Source organism: Thalia democratica, chromosome 9 (assembly GCF_965202585.1).
Source record: "Thalia democratica chromosome 9, ktThaDemo2.hap1.1, whole genome shotgun sequence".
NCBI lineage: Eukaryota > Metazoa > Chordata > Thaliacea > Salpida > Salpidae > Thalia > Thalia democratica.
The window spans coordinates 34,591,446-34,608,920 of record NC_139173.1 but is presented as its reverse complement, the minus strand read 5'-3'; the positions used below and the strand labels follow the sequence as shown (position 1 = coordinate 34,608,920).

General features: G+C 25.1%; 1 protein-coding gene across 1 annotated transcript in view; it reads left to right on the top strand.

Moving 5' to 3' along the window:
* LOC145843798 (NF-X1-type zinc finger protein NFXL1-like) overlaps window positions 1-13,115 on the top strand; it is a 32,747-nt gene extending 19,632 nt beyond the window's left edge. Inside the window, exons 14-20 of the mRNA XM_082951028.1 lie at window positions 4,455-4,523; window positions 6,228-6,358; window positions 6,653-6,758; window positions 7,453-7,619; window positions 7,890-8,073; window positions 11,876-11,971; window positions 12,352-13,115. Coding sequence (XP_082807154.1) covers window positions 4,455-4,523; window positions 6,228-6,358; window positions 6,653-6,758; window positions 7,453-7,619; window positions 7,890-8,073; window positions 11,876-11,971; window positions 12,352-12,597 — 999 coding nt within the window. The 3' untranslated portion in view covers window positions 12,598-13,115. The remainder of the gene's footprint in view (window positions 1-4,454; window positions 4,524-6,227; window positions 6,359-6,652; window positions 6,759-7,452; window positions 7,620-7,889; window positions 8,074-11,875; window positions 11,972-12,351) is intronic.
* The last annotated feature ends 4,360 nt before the right edge of the window (window positions 13,116-17,475 follow it).

Here is a 17,475-nt window from a genome sequence, read left to right as displayed (position 1 = left end):
TTTTATCTATAAATTAAAGGTGATCATATAAAAAAATAAACAGTTTAAAGTTTAAGTTAAAGATTTTGTTTAAAGCTTGTCAACGAGTATTTCTTAATTTACAATAAGGTCAGTTACAAGTTTGTCTTTTAAAAATTATACTAAGAATAAGTTTTTTTTAATCATTAAAATTTATATTGCTGTTCTAACCAGCAACAACTTATTAGTTATCAAAAATGTTGTTTGAAGAAAATAAGAAACCTTTTGTTAGAAAAAAATATCTATCAAAATTAATTAAGTTAGCTTCATGTAAAATTCAAAAACTAATAAATTGTAAACCTCAAAATTACGTAAACAAAACTTAATACGTTTTTTTTTTGCAAGAAAAATTTCCAGTGACGTCACATTGGTTAAAAAACAATAAAAGTGTCAAAATTTGTTATATAAATTTGTAATTTACGAAATAAACTATTAAGTATTGTGTATGTTAATTTGTAGCACGGCAATGGTCACTTTACCAGTCGTGTTAATATTGAATATATATCAGGTAAAATATCATTTTACTTCGAATTCCTCTCGGTGAATAAATTACGTTATTGCCATTTTAATTGACAGTTTTGTTATTAACCTCACTTTTTAGTTAAATTTTTTTTTAATTAATTTATGTTTTACTTGTAAGAATTCAATTGAGATTTGATTAAAGTTAGCTTCTGTCAAAAGAAACGCTTTGCAAAATAAAAGTTGTGTGAGTTGTTAAAAATCAAAAGTTTTATTTTTGTTGGTTTAATTTTTAATTTTTGAAGTTGCTAGTGATTTACACAACTTGATCTTACATAACTTCCAATTAAAAAGTTATTTTAATTACTGAAAAAAAAAGTTTACAACATTTTGATACTAACAGGGTTGCCAAACAACATTTTCAACAAAAATCACTAAAAAACCTGGAATTTTTACAAAAATTGTTAATTATTAAGTAGTAAAATTTTAATTTGACATCAAAATCTACCAAACAAATAAAAGAAATTTGTTATTATCAAAATATTTTTTTTTTTTAATATTTTAAGTAATTTTACAGTATCTTTTCAATGTTGTTATACTACTCAACACAGTTTTTAATCTTAAACTTACTTTCAAACTAAAAATAGATCCAAAAACCTGTACTTTTAAAAACCTGGAAAAAATTTCTAGGAAACCAGTGCCAGCCCTGTCTTATCAAGTAGTTAATATGTGTGGTAATATTCAATTTAAGTCATATTGGATTTTCAAAATTATATTAATCTAGTTTCATAGCTCGTTTTGTTAAGTAAATTTCAATTAGTAAACATACTATTAGTATCAGTAATCTGACACATATAAACTTGATAAGACTTTATAAATGAAAACTTTCAAATGAAAGAATAAATGTTAAATTTTCTAATGTAATTTGTTTTTAGACTTTGCAAATTTGAATTTTTTTTTATCTTATAACTTTGGTTATTATGTTAGTTGTAATTCTTAAATTAATAAAAAATGCATTGTAATCAGTTGACCTAAACTGTTGAAAATTTTATTAAACGAAGTATACATTTATAAAAGATTAAGTCTAGAAAGAAGGAATTAATCATCTAAAAAGGTGTTATAAATTATTGAAATTTACACTTTGAAATTAAAATGACAATAAAGGTACTTGAAATAAAAATAAAATGCTTGTAAGTTGAAAATATATACAATTATTTTTTGCCTGGAAAGTCTCTGTTGAAGTCATATTTTTTTAAAAGTGAACGTATTTTTCATAATATTTTATATATATTTAGAGGTTGTTCTAACTATTTACTTATGGCTATTAAACTTATTAATTTAATGCATGACAATGATCCATCATAACAGTAATGTATCAAAATTCAATAATCATAAATACCAAACAACAAACTGAATTTTTCATACAACAAGTGGCAATTTTTTTATCTAGTTAAATAACTGCATCTCTTGGCAGATGGCTTTGAAGTTTTCTATTTTACTACCAACTAATTTTGAACTTAAACAGCAAGTTTAATATCCTACCGGCTATTTTTAGCTTTGTAAGTGCACCTATAGTACACTTATATTTATATAAAGAAGAAACTATTTAAGCTAGTTTCATGAGTTTGCACTAATTATTTGTAATTTATCTATAGCAAACTCAAAGTTTATTTTCAACTTGTTTCATTTTTTAGTCATACTATAAAATTGTTTACTCATTTTGACTTTAATAAAATAACTATCTTACAGTAAAAAACTATTTTTAGAAAAGTTTAACTTTTTACATTATTATTTTGCTCAATGTAATATTTTATTAAAATTTAGCTTATGGTTTTCTAACGTTTAGAAAAAGCAGAGTTTAATTCAAAAAATAAATCTTAAAAAATCTCTAGTTACGTCATTACTGCAGGGTTGCCACTTACCTGGAAAAACCTGGAATTTGACATTTTGAAAAAAAAAAACTGGAAAAACCTGGAATTTGACATTTTAGGCAAAAAAAACTGGAAAAACATGGAGTTTGGGAAATTTAAAAAAAAATTGGAATTTTGAACAAAAATCATTAAGATTTTAGAGTTTTTTTTTTTCTCAAAAACTCTAGTGACGTCATTACTGTTTACAACTGAACAGAAGTTTCAAAACTTAAATCATAAGCTCAAAGTTTGAGAAAGCAATTATCACTAGCACATAATTGTAAGTTTGTAGCACGAAATGGTCACCTACATTGTTCGTGTAAAAATATATTTTTTTTATAGGAAGCATAATATTAAAAGTTATCCGAATTTGGTTTTTTTATTAAATCAAAGTTAGGCGGTTTGGCTAATAGCATATAATAAATAATTATATTGTAAGATAACAACATTGAGTACCTAGAAGTAAATGCGTAGCCAACTGGTAAAGGAGCGATCATGAAAATGACTGTGCTTTAGAAAGTCGTTCAGTTATGTTTCATAACAGCTTTAAAATGAATTTTGTAAATTGATAGTAATTTGCTAATCTTTTATTACAGATTTGCAAAATCAAAAGTTTTTTTTTTAAATTGTTATTTTTACAGATATGTGATACAGGGTTCGTGCGCGTCAGGCTAAGTCAGGCTAAATCGGTTTTTTTGAAAAAAGTTGAAAAACGTCAAGGCTAAATCAGTTTTTTTATTTAAAAATTTAAAAACCTCAGTTTTTCTCAGTTCAAATGCTTAAATCCTTTTGATTAAAAAAAATTGAGAAATTTTTTAAGATCAAATGGATGTGTGAGAATATTTCTAAATAAAGAATTAGTTATTAAAGACAAAATCAGTCAGTATTTGTAAAAATAAATGCTTGAACCCTTTTGTTAAATCTTAAAAAAAAAATTTAAGAATCTTCATTATTTTGTTTTGAGTAATTATATACGTCATAATTATAAAAATTCATCAAAAAATACAGTTTAAACATTACAGTTTAGTTCAACAACTTAGCTGTTTGTTTAAATTTGTTTACATCAGCTATGTTTTTCAGAGCTTAGTTGGTTGAACTGTTTTAATTTCTAATTTAAAGGCTTTATACCATATACTTTTCAAATTAAAGCTCTTAGCAGTTTATTCATATATTTTACTGTTTATTTAAAATTATAAGAGATATTCACAACACTAAAACTTAGCTTTAAGATATAAGTACTAAATTTTGTGGGAGTAAAAATTTTAGGTACAATTCAATTTTCTTTGCAAAAACAAAATATTAATTTTTTTTTTTAATTTAAGTGTAAGCTTTTTGAATCTGATACGACATCAACAATCACTATATTTATTTAGAGTTTAAGATTTATAACTATGTATTAATTTTAAGTATTCGTCAAAGTACTATAATGAACATTTTTTACTTATTTTATACTCGTGTAAGCGTTTCATTTTAAATTTTAATAAAACACGACAATGCATATCGTTTTATTATAAATCTTCTGGTTATAATGTTTTTACTTACTGCTAAATTAAGTTGAACAAATGTGTTTAGTAATTTATGTTAAATTTTTACACTAGTAATAGATTAGATATAACACTTATTTTAAAACTTATCACTTAATTTGTTATGTAAATGGCACAGGTTGGTCAATCACCTTTTCACAATTTAGTCTTATTTTATTGAGTTGTAACTAAGCTATGAGTTGCTTTTTCCAGATTTTTAAAGCTCATCTATTTTTGAGGTAAAGCTGGTTGAAGTCGGAGACTACAATAGTACTAATCAAAACCCCACAATACCTAAAATGACTTTTAAAGGGGATTTTCCTTACTTTGAAAAAATGACAGGCTAAATTGGTCTCAGTCAGGCTAAATAAAAAAAATTTCGCGCACAAACCCTGGTGATATCAAACTTTTTAATTTCTAACATTTGTTTAATGTTATATTTTACAGATTTTCAACACCAAAATTTTTTCATTGGAAGTTATATTTATTTTACAGATTTTTGATGTCAAACTTTTATTTTTCTAAATGTTATTTATTTTTACAGATTTGTGATATCAAACTTTCTTGTGGACATTTTTGCCCAGAACTTTGCCATGATAGAGTTAAAAATAAGGTTTGTCAAATTTTCTTTAACAATATGTAAATTTGTTTAATACAAGTTTTACTTTTTTTATAACAGTCAATTAAATAGTTTAATATAGTCTTAATTTTTTAAGATAGTTAGAAAAAAATCTATGAAAAATCTGAAACCAAATTTTTATGTTTGAAAAAATATTAATTTATTTAAACTCAATAATTATTAAAACAAGCCCATTTAAGTTTTAAAATAAATTATGCTACTTTAAAACAGATTACAATAATTTAACAAAATCACTAGATTCTATATTAAATAACTTGAGTACTTGAAAACTAGGCTTCTATTTCTTTGTAACAAACTTGTGAATTTATAACAATGTTTAAAGATTTTGTAAACTTAGTAGCTATACAATCTAACTTACTAATACTTTTTATTTTATCATAAGTTTATTCTGCAAACAATGCTCGTCGGTGCTTGTAATAAACTGCACGTTATGAAAAATATATTCAAAAATCATGAAAAATAGATTGTTACTTGAGCATGATTGCTAGAAAATCAGGAAAAAATGGGGGTTTTTGAAAAAAGTCAGGAAATTTGATACAAACATCCTCTTAATAAGAAAGTTTATCACCACAAAAATTGCATTTTACTAATGTTGTTTTTTGAAAGTTTTTGCTTTCTTTCGTAAAATCGTTTTTCAGGGTCTAATTGAATTTTTGAATAAACTGAAATATTCTATGATCTCGCGTGCGTATTTACTAAGAAGTAAAGATAGAAGTATTTTGCTTGTTGTTTATTGCATATAAAATATACATCGATCATACACAGATGGTTTAAATGGTGCAATGGAAGTTATATGATTTAATCCAGCAAAATAACTCTTGTTTTAACCTTTATAAAATTAAGATTGGAAACTTAACATTTTAAAATCTTTATATGTGTGTTTTTGTATCGGTTTTAATTAAGAATTTGATCAAAAAGTCCAAAAAAAACTCAGGAAAATTTTTTCAGCTCGCCCTGTGGCAACCCTGAGAGATCTAATTACTGTCAGTAAAATGTTTTTTCTTTTCGGCAGATACTTTATTATGCATTACAGCTAGTGGTTGTAGCAAAAAGTAGAAAAGGCTTTTTAAGTCGTTAAAGTTTTTTCTTTCATAGAAACCCTAGAAGAATAGTTTTCAGGCCTCAGGAAAATAAAAAATCAAAATAATTTAAACTAGTCCTCATTGTATACTATTACATAAAATTATCAAATCTTTTTGTATAAAAAGTATCATGAACTTGGTTAATACAAGAGTCTAAACAGTTGAAGCTAAGGTGTCCACCCTTTAAAAATCTTAGTTTTATTTATTACAGAAAGTATTACGCCCGTGGGAAAAGGAACAATCAAAATATTTGAAACTTGATTGTTCACCATGTATATTTTTAATTAAAATATTAATTTTATTACAGAAAGTATTACGCCCGTGGGAGAAGGCACAATCAAAATATTTGAAACTTGATTGCCCGCCCTGTATATTTTTAATTAAAATATTTTTTTTTTACAGAAAGTATTACGCCCATGGGAGAAGGAACAATCAAAATATTTGAAACTTGATTGCCCGCCATGTATATTTTTAATTAAAAAAATATTTTTTGTTACAGAAAGTACTTAGACCATGGGATAAGGAGCAATCAAAATATTTGAAACTTGATTGCCCGCCATGTATATTTTTAATTAAAATATTAATTTTATTACAGAAAGTATTACGCCCGTGGGAGAAGGCACAATCAAAATACTTAAAACTAGATTGCCCGCCCTGTATTGTACCAGTCGGTATGGAGTGCGCTGGTAAACATGAAATCGGAACTTTTCCCTGCCACCTCGCTAAGTTAGTTGCAAAATAATTTTATGACCTGTTCCAATGAAATCTGTTTAAATTATACTCATTATCTAAGAGAGTAAACTATCTATTTCATGCCATCTTGTTAAGTGAGTTGTAAACTAGCTATAGTTTTAATTTTAAAAAGAATACAATTTACTGATATAATTTTACAGTGAATTAAAGAAAAAACAATTTTAATGTTTTCTGCAAATGAATACTTATATTCAACAATATTTTTCAAAAGCATTCATTGGCACAGAATTTTCTTTATAAAAATAACACTTTTCAATTTATCTACAGAGAGAACTATTCATGTGGTAGAATGTGCGGTAGAACTTTGAAATGCACAAATCATAAGTGCGAGTTGAAATGTCATGTTGTTAAGAATGCTGTAGATGAAATAAAAGTTAGTTAATTGTTTAAAATTTATTGTGTTATTTATTAGGGTGCACGTCTATTCAAATTCGGACAATTCAAATTCTTAAAAAAAAATTGAAACGGTCACAAACAAAAAAGTAAATTACATTTGTCAAAAAAAAAAAACATATGTAGGTCATATTAATATCTACAAGCCATTTTTTTTTTTAAAGAATTAAGTATTTTTTGAGATATGGCTTAAATAAAGTAAAAAACATAATTATTTTTAGTAATTTTAAAACATTTTAAAAAATATTTAAGATTTTGCAAAAAAGAAAAAAATGGCTTGTAGATTGAATAAGATCTACATATGTATTTTTTATTTTTTTCAAATTTAAATTATTTATTGAGTTATAGTCTTATAATTTTTATTTTAAGAATTTGAATTGTTGGTATTTGAGTTGTCCAAATTTGAATTGTCATGTAACCCATTTATTAATTGTGAACTGAAATGTCATGTTGTTAATAATGCTGTAGATGGAATCAAAGTTAGTTGCAATGTTTTAAATCTTAACACTGTTTGTTTATTAATTGTCTTGTAGACATTATTTATTTTGTACACTACATACTTTGTTCATCATCTATAAAAATTAACACAAAACTAGTATATCAAGAAGTGTTTTGTAACTGATAATTCCTTTTGATTAAAATTATAACATTTTGATTCGTATTATTAACAACAGTCAGGATCAAACTGCATGGAATGCGAGTCCCATTGTCTCAAAAAACGACCACTAGGGTGCGTACACGAGTGCCAGCTTCCGTGTCACCCGGGTCCGTGCCCCCCTTGTAAGAAGAAAATGAGAAAAAGGTGCCATTGCGATAAGCAGCAGTTGAAATTTATTTGCGAGTAAGTCTGAAGATTAAATGTAATAAAGTTATGTTTATGATGTATGAGCTTTGTCATTGTGATAAGCAATAACTGAAATTATTTGCCAGTTGGTTTTAATAAACATGTTTAATTTAATTAAAAACATAAAACTTTGATTGAATAAAAGTTTTTTTATAATTCATTAGTTAACTCAACAACTATTAATTAATAACCTCAAAATTCTCAACAGTCATTTGTTAGTAAGTTTTATTACTCCTGGTTGGTTAATAATTTCAAAATACTTTTCAGCGATTGGACGAGTGCTAGTGATGACGTCAGGCAACAAATGCTGTCATGCCAACAACCTTGTCCCAGTATAATGGAGAAATGCGGTCACAAATGCCCGCTATTATGTCACAATGGTCCTTGTTTGACTTCAGAAAAATGTGAGAAGAAAATTTGGTTGAAATGCAAGTGTAAAAGAATTAAAAAAGTTTGTTTTGTTTTATAAATATGATATAATTTAAAAAAACATTATTTTTTATTGTGCAGACGCTAAATTCTAAAAAAATCCCAAAAAAAAATACTGTTTTGTTATTTTATTAGTTTTTAAATAGCTGTTTTTAATAATTATTTTTATTTACTTTATTTCTGATTATTAATAAATCTGTATCAGATTGTTAGTTTAGAAACGCTTAAAATCTGGTTTATAAAAAAGACAAATATATTGATATCGCTTCTTAAAACACGTATTGATAAAACAAAGTAGTATTCTTTTATTACTAAACTGTTATTGTATGACAAAATTCTGATTTTAAGTGGTCCAAAATTTCTTCAGTTCCTATAGTAATTTTTTTAAAGAATGGTACTGTTTGAAAATCAGTTTAAAATAATTAATTTTGATGCTTAAAACAACCAAAAAAAAGATACCAAAAAAATGCTTTTGAGACGACGAGTGACGTCATGATACTTAAATAACAAAATTAAGCGTTCAAGTTTTATAAGTAGACATTTATTTCTGTATAAATTGGTTGCAAATAGAAAAGAAATTATAATAGAAATTTTAACCAGAAAACTTAACTGGTATTACAAATTTTGAATAATTTAAGTAAATCGCACTTTTGTAAATCCTCAATATTTATTAGTTAAATTTAATCTACCTCAATTGTTCTTAAACTTGAGCTCTTTAGATTGTGAGCAACATGTCAAGTTAGCTTCTTGTCAAAAATACTTCTTTTTATTTAAATTTTGTATTGTATAATATTATTTTTATAGATTAAATTATGATATAAATGTACCTACATTATTTCTTAGTTTAAGTTTGGTGACAAAAATGCACTTATTCAAGTCTAATCCGTTACTCTGCTTTTTTTAGTGTTTCTTTCCATCGTTCAAAAAATAATAACAACTTTTATATTATTTTGAAACTTTCAGGTTTTTAGTTATTTGTAACAAGCTTATCAAATAATAATTTGCTGTTTGACTCTAGCTTCGGAGAGACTCCATCGTTTTTAACCTTTGACTACGCAATTTATTTGCAACAAACGCTATAAGGTTAATGCTTATTTTATTAAGTTTTGTATGTAAAATTAGTATTCTTAAATTGATTACTTCAATAGCTCTAATGACCACTTAAAACAAGTCTTTCGTAGTTCGGAGTAATTTTTTATCATATCAATTTTTTCGTTGCTTCTAGAAGTAATTAAGCTCGAAGCGCCAGTTTAATTAGGCTAAATCACTAAAATTAAAAAAATCAGGGTTTCTATTAGAATAACTTTTAAATTTCTGAATTTATAAAAATAAATTTGTAAGATGACTACATGTAGTTGGTACTGTTTAGTGATTTTTGACACTTGTTATAACTTAAGCTAATAGTTTTTTGTAAACTAAACGAAAAAAATCGTTCAAAATTAGCATCTGAGATTATTAGTGACGTCACTAAATTTAAATTACAAAATTAATTTTTAAAGTTTTTATATATACCTCTTAAATTATTATAAACGCTGATGTATGAAGAAATTTAAAATTTGTTACCAGTTAACTTAACTGGCAATAAGTAATCTGGAAACACATTAATATACATAATAGTGAACCAACGACTGCGCTAATTTGTTGATAGTTTTTCAAGTTTCCAATGTACATTTCAAAAAGTATTTTTTGTTAAAATATACTTGGCAGTTTTCAACATTTTAACTTAACTGGCAACAAATGATTTGAACAAGCATAGTTAGGATCACTATTATACAAATTCAGTATTTATTAAATTAGTTCTGTTAAAATAGTTTGTAATTTTGTTTATTCAGAACTAGTTTATTTTTTATCAAATATACTCAATTTTTTTTCTTAAGATAGTACTATAAGATATCATAACTTTAAATTTAAAATATTTATAACGGTTTGCTCTAGTGCTAATAGAGATTGTGTGTACAGAAAATTTAGTCAGTTGAAAAAAATATTTTTATTTGACTTTTGTTTTTTTCTTTTTCCACAATAAAAGCTAACTACTTTAAATTTAAAAGTTCTTAACATTTTGTTTATACAATAAGATACTAAACATAAAAAGAAATCGTTCTTTAGAGTTAATGTTTTCAGGAATTATTTGCAAAAAGTTAAGTATGTTTATCACAAAATAGAGTATCATAATATGTACCAGTGTTGCTATGGTTAAAGATTTTTTTAAGTTTTAAATTGGATGAGCTAACATCCTGAAATTAGAATGTCATAAACGTTTGTAGTGAATAAATGACATTTTAAGTTCCTAAATTCTTATGAAATTTCTATATGAAAGGTATTTTGTTTGATAAAAAATATGTAACTTATCACCTTATATTGTGTTGGAGTGCAAGTGTAAGAGAATGAAGCAAGTTTGATGTGAATGAAATATTTTTGTGGCATTTCTTTTGATCGAAAGGAACTATAATTATGAAGATTAGAGAACATAAGTTAACGCAGTCCAGTAAACTCATCAATTGCACTTTATGTAAAATTTTAATAAAAGTAACAAAATTGCATTTATTTAACTTTAAGCGTAAACTCAGACTAGTTATTGTTGTTTTTTATGTTTTTAAATTTCACTAACAATTCGTCAATTACGTTTTAGGATTCGATTTTTAAATTATTTGGAATAAAATCATTGAATTTTCATTTATTTCGTTTGCATAATTGTTATCAAACACAGCTGTGTTACTTATTTACAGTAAAAGATGTAAAATACTTGCTTAGTTTGATATACAAGTTTAGTATACGTAACTAGTATTACAGAGTTAATTATTTTAATTACGCCGGTTGCGTTTTAATTATAACTAAAAATCGATTTTTTTTTCATTCGAAGCGAAATTTTTCTTTATTTCGTGTCTATTTATGTTTTCTACTAGTTCCTGAAACAAATTAACCAGGGTATATCAGTAAATTTGTAAAATGTCAGGACTTAGACTATTAGTGGCCCAAAGTTTTTAAATTTTTTTAATTAATTTTTTAGATGATTACATGTAATTAACTTCGTTTAAAGAATTATACACAAAAAAGTATTTGTGATAGTAGAACTAACGAAAAAAGATGTCAAAAAAATGCATTTGAGAATATTAATGACGTCACTGAGTTTGAATAACAGAAATTATCTTTTAAATTTGTATAAATTGCAATGTACATTTGGATCAAAACATCGTAAAAATAAAATCATTGTAATTTTCATCCGGTTAACTCAACTGGTAAAAAAATTTATAAACAGGCCAATTTTTGTGCATTTTAAATAAATCTCTTCAAATTCTAACAAACTATAGAAAAAGATCCTTTATCCAGTATAAGTTTAAAGTATTTTTTATCATAGTTTAACTTCTAATCATCAATTGTAACTTTTATTAATTATGATATAGGCAATCAAATAGTGTTTTTGAGAAATGCCTAAAGAAAATTGTATTTTCTGATTTTACTATTACAAAGTGAGTGTATCAGTTATATTGTTATCAAGAAAAAAATCAAGATTGAGTGAGCTAGCACTCTGAAAGTAAAATGTTAGATATGTCTGTAGCAGTCACATGACAATTTAAGTCCCAACAACTCAAATTACTATAATATTATGAGGGTCATATCTAAAAAAGTTGAAAAAAGCTGCACCAATAAGTCCCTTTATAATATTCGATACATTATTAAACTTTGTAGTGAAATTAATACTTCCAATCTATTAAAAACCACTTCTAGATTTTTTTGCATCAGTAGGAGTTTTTTATTTCATATAAATTTTTTCGCAGGTGTCTTCACTTTTTTAACAATGATAGTAATAATATATTTTTTGACAGGAAATAAAATGCCAGCAACTATACATTGATGAAAAAGTCGATCAAAATATTAAATGCGATGATGTCTGCAAGCAGTTGAAAAAGAATAGAGCAAAGGTAATATAAATTGTTGTATTTACAAATAAGTAGTAACCCCTATTGTTTCTACATTGTAACCACTAAAGTACAATTTAGAGATAAATTTATTTTCGTTTCACACAATGCTTTAGTTGATTCAATTACTGATAACTACAAAAACAAAGATATATCGAAAATTTATCTTAGATCAAGGTTAAATGTTTTTAATAATTTTCTTTAGCAATTAAAGAAGGTAGGTCTGTTAAGTAGAGACTGATTTTACAAAGCAATCAAAAAATAACTAAACACCACAGAAAAGTAGCAAATTATGATTAGGTAAAGTTATTCATAACTAACTAGGTTAAACAACAACTCAAAGTAACAATTGTAAATAATAAAAAAATGAAATTTCACTTCAGGAGTTGCAAGAAGCCGCAGAAAAGAAGCGAAAAACGGAAACCCCCGAAGTTGAAACTGAAGCGGTTGAAGAGAAGAAACACAAGAAGAACAAACATTTCAACCAGGGAACGAAGAGAAAGCATGTCAATAAATTTCAACCGGTAGAGGGGGATGTTGAGAGTAACAACGTTTATTTGTTCGTTTTTGCGGGAATTTTCTTTGCGCTGGTGGCCAGTGGTGTCGCACTTTATCTGGAAATTGTTTAAATTAGGTTTATCAGGGGAAAATTTGTCGACCTTATTTAATTTTTTTAAGCAAAGGAAAATTTTAAACGACATAAAAGATTTTTTTTGGAAATAGTTTGAATAGTTTTCCTGTTTAAAAAGTATAAGTGATCTACTTAAGGAACTACGCATTTTACTTGATATTGAATAATTTTTGACTTCAAACAAACTTAAGTATAAAGTTTTGCCTCGTAAATTTTACGGGATCAATTTTACCTAAGACTTGTTGAAATAATTTCTATGTTTGACGAATGATATTTGTAAATTGCTTTGATTTTTTTATCTTTTGACAAGCCATTTTTACGTGACCAAAAAGATCACATTTTTACCAGTTTTTTGTTAGTTTGGAACGTTTTGTATAAAAAAAAGTTGTTGCTATTTTTTATTTGGGTATTAAAGTTTAGTGCACAAAAATAATTACAACCCAGAATGAGTGCGTTTTTGAGAAATTCTTATATATCAAATAAAATTATAAATATTTAAACTCGGTGTTTTAAATTTCTTTGTCTAGCTAAAACATTTCTAAAATTTTAAAAGTTTAAGTTTTCTTTCAACAAAATCTATTTTTATATTTTCGTTTTCTATCTTGAACTTACTTTACACAGTTTTTACTATTTGGTGAATGTCTTTAAATTTTACACTCTAGACAGAATTTTACTAAAATGTTTTTGTTGTTATATGTAGGTGAGTTATTTTTAAGTAATTAAGATTCTTTAGCCTTAAAAAGTGTTTTTTTAATTTATACAGGTTTCTTATTTATATTTTCTTTACTTCAAATACTTAAGTTTTGTTTTTAGTGCAATTTAATTTTTAAAGGTTTTATTGCTTTTGAACTAAAAATTTCAAGGTGTTAAACTTATTCTATTTCTTATATTCTAGAGTTTTTTATTTATTTTTACTCTTCCTATGTTTAAAACGTTTTTAAACAAGTAATATCTGCAAAATTAAAACTTAAGACAAAACTATAAACTTATATTTAGAGTTATTGTGCACAGAAATTTTTTCATACAGAATGATCGCTTTAGCGATGCAAGTTTTTAATAGTTTACAATAAAATTAGATGCTACCACTTTGTAAAATTTCTAACACAAACATTGGACAAAAAAATTGATCAGAATTTTTTTTTAATTTGAGTTCATAGTTTTTGTTGTTTTATATCAAACAACTTTTCAGTAAACATTTTAATTTAATCTTTGAAACAAATTTTATAAAAAACCTTATTTTTTGAACTAAGTTCTAACTTTAAAAAAAAGATTATTTTCATTGATATACTTTGAATAATGTGTAAGAAAACAGTCTAAATAGAAACTTGTAATTATTACAAAAACTATGTTAAAAAAAGAGAAAAACATAAATAAGGTGGTATTACTTGATAACTTAGTCATAATAAAGTTTTGTTCCTAAAAAATGAGAACGGTAACAAATAGAAAATTAAATTTGTGGTGTTAGTTTTTTATAAAGAAAATTACAACTTTTAGATTAATATTAGAGTTTTATAACTTTTTAAATAAGTAGTTTTGAGAAAAAATAACAGTTCACAGGGTAGCCAAAATAGTTTTAACTTTTTGGTATGCTTAAAATAAAACATCTTTGTATTTTTAAGGTTGTTTTTTAATTATTAAGAATTCTGAAATATTTGACTTTTCTAAAAACATTTTATATGCAACACATTTTTAAAGTCATAGCTGTCATTTCTGAAACCATTTGATATATAAATATACTCACGGGTAAACACCTAACTGTAAATAAATATCTTTTAACTTTAAAAATTTGTAAAGTTTCAAAAGTACTTTTTCAACAAGAATAATCTATAGCTTTTAAGTATTGTTTAACTTTAGATAAGACATCATATCTTAAAAATAAAAGAACAAATAATTGTTTCAAAGTCCAGTATTCTATTATAACATGTAAAAGTTATCATTTTAATTTTATCAGTATATAAAGCTACTGGATGTAGTGTACTAATAATTAGCAACTTCTAAAACAACATAAATAATTTAATAACTTTTTTTTTCTAGAGGTAGAAAGCAGTAAAGCTTTATTTTGAACATGATACATCTACCAAAAAAGTAAATTAAGCTCAACCCTGAAGACATGTGAAACAAAAGTTATAAAAAATATAACTAAGATATAAAAAAGTAAAATATTTATTTTAAAACGCTAAAAGATAAAGCATGTTCAAAATTTGTCGAATAGGGTCGAAAGTCCACAAGATCAATTCTGGTTACGGAAATAAAAATTGACCGTACTAGGTTGTGCATGGTTGTTTAATGTTATCCACAGTTGAATTGTTTTAAGAGGAGTCTTTAGTTGCACCTCTAGATTGTATAATGTCTCAGATACATTTTGTTCACTGGGAATGGTAAAATAAACTTTTTCCGGACGAAACTGCGACAGTAAGTTTAAGTTTTGTAAAGAATTTTTCAAGATATAAAAATGCTAAAAGTTTATTTATGCAAAGGGCAAAATTTGAATGCACTTTAAGTTTTGGTTCGCCGCCAATTATTTTCAAAACCAAATAAAAAAAGTAAAAATTCTTGTGTTTTACACTTCCTTCCAACAAATGTTACAATAACCATTTAGAGACAATTCAAATAGATTTTATGATAAGATTTTGAGATCCAGAACTTCAAGTTTCTGTAACTATACTTGTATTACGGTCTAAAAATTGCTTCTAAAAGCGACGCTAAGAGATTTATAAACACGTCTCATGTTTCGGTTCAGTAACTTTTTTTGTAATTTAAGTTGATTGAAAGCATCTTTTCTATCTTAATTTAATATGAATTTTTGAATCAACAAAAAATCTTGTATTTTGATAAATCATAGTATAAACTTTGAATAAAAAAAGAAAGTTTTGAAAATTATTTAAAATAGGTTTTGTTGACCCTGTATTTAGTTACAACAAGTAATAAACTACAGTGTTTAAAAACCTTTTGTGTGTGTATGATATATCAACAGTTTTAAATTGTTGTTGTTTGACTTTATTCAAGAATCAAAACTCTAAATATATAGATGTATTGTGACCTGAGTAATGTGCTAGATGTACATATTTTTATGTTTTCATTTGCTTTCAAGATTTTAGAGTGTGTTTGAAAAAACATAGCTAAAAAAGTAAAAAGTTAATTTATTAACACAATAAGTTTATTAAGTTGTCTCTTAATTTAAGTACATAAAATAGCTTTTAGTTTATACACAGTTCATCAGTAATTATTTATAAAACACTTTACTAAAAACTATTTGTTTAGGCCACAAAGTTAATAATCCATAAATATTGTTTTTCGAAAATATATCTGATTATTCTTAAGTTTTGATATGAGGTTTTTTCCGAAATTTATAACTCAAACAGTGATTTTCTTTATTTAGGTAAGTTTCAATTTCATTCAAGTAGTTTTGTCAGTTGACAATGTTTTACAAATTCCATTTCAGAGCAAATATTCACTCAAAATTTTAAAAAACCAACGATTTATACATATTTTATTAACAAAATATTCCAAAAAACTAAGATAATGTTCCTTTTGAATTAAACAGAAAAAATTTATTATATATAAAAAAATTATGTAACTGAATTTTAATAAACTTCACAATTTCTTCGTTTTTCAAACATGATCTTAGATATTATTTACTGAAGTTTTTTACTGGTTAAATTACAAGTAAGTTATTTTAGAAAAACTCTTGTGACCAAATTAAAAAAAAGATGTTTAATTTCAAACAATCGGTGATTTTAATAAAACTTTCTAATACTTCGAAAAAACTGTAAGCTTACAACTAGAGCTTGTAACAAACTTATTTAAATAGATATACTTAGTATTTTGAATAGTTGTAGCAATGGTGGCAAAAAACGCCATATAGACCACACTATAGTGGGAGTATTAGAGTAAACTTGTTTTTAAATCAGGGCCGCCTTATATAAATCCATTTAAAACTAGCGGTTCTAAAACGTGTGCCTATTTGCATCTAATTTGTCAAAAGTATACAAATATGGCTATCTAAGTATAAAATTTATAACAAATATATTTACATTAGTCTATTTACTGAAGTTGTGCTGATTGTTACTGTAGGTTAGAGCCTTAAATTTTCTAAATTCTATTTTTATCAAATATTATGTACGTAAATTTGCTTTTAAAAGTTACTGCTGTAATAGTATGGTTACTTTTTTTTTAAATCTGCTATAAAACTATTTAAAAATTTGTTGTATAAGTTTTTATTAAGACTTTATTTAAAACTTTTATTCACTAGAACTTATATATGCAGCAAAGAAAGTTACATTTTCTGTTATTTGATGTTAGTTAGTTTTATTTAGTACAAAATTCTGAGGCGCACAAAACTTGATAAACAAATTTTAAAAGTTAGACTTCAAATGCTGGTTTAAACATGGTTTGTTAGAATTAAGGTATTAAATTTTGTTACTTTCAAAAGTCTTGCAGTTTTTGAAAATAAGAGCATCTAATGGCAGAGGCTTAAAATTTCTTCAATGGGCGATATATAACATTTTTGTTGATACTAATTTACTTTTGAAAATTTTTAAGGACTTTTAATCAATTTTACCTCATCAGTATTCTAAAAAAGCCTTTATCCTCATTTTTATTTACTAAGTTTTTTTTAACAGCTGTATAACTTGAAAGATATCTGATTTTAAAAAGTTGTGGTTTTAAGTTATACTTACTTTTTTTGAATTTAAATCAATACTTTTGTTTAAATTATACTTTAATTTCAATTTTCATTGTAATAGTGCCAAGGCAAATTTTTAAAATATAATAAGTTGAAATTCTACAACTTTAAACACTTTCTATTATTGGTGAACTAAAACATTTTAACAGCAAAAACTAAACATTTTTTAGTTTAAAAGATTACTTTAAAAAC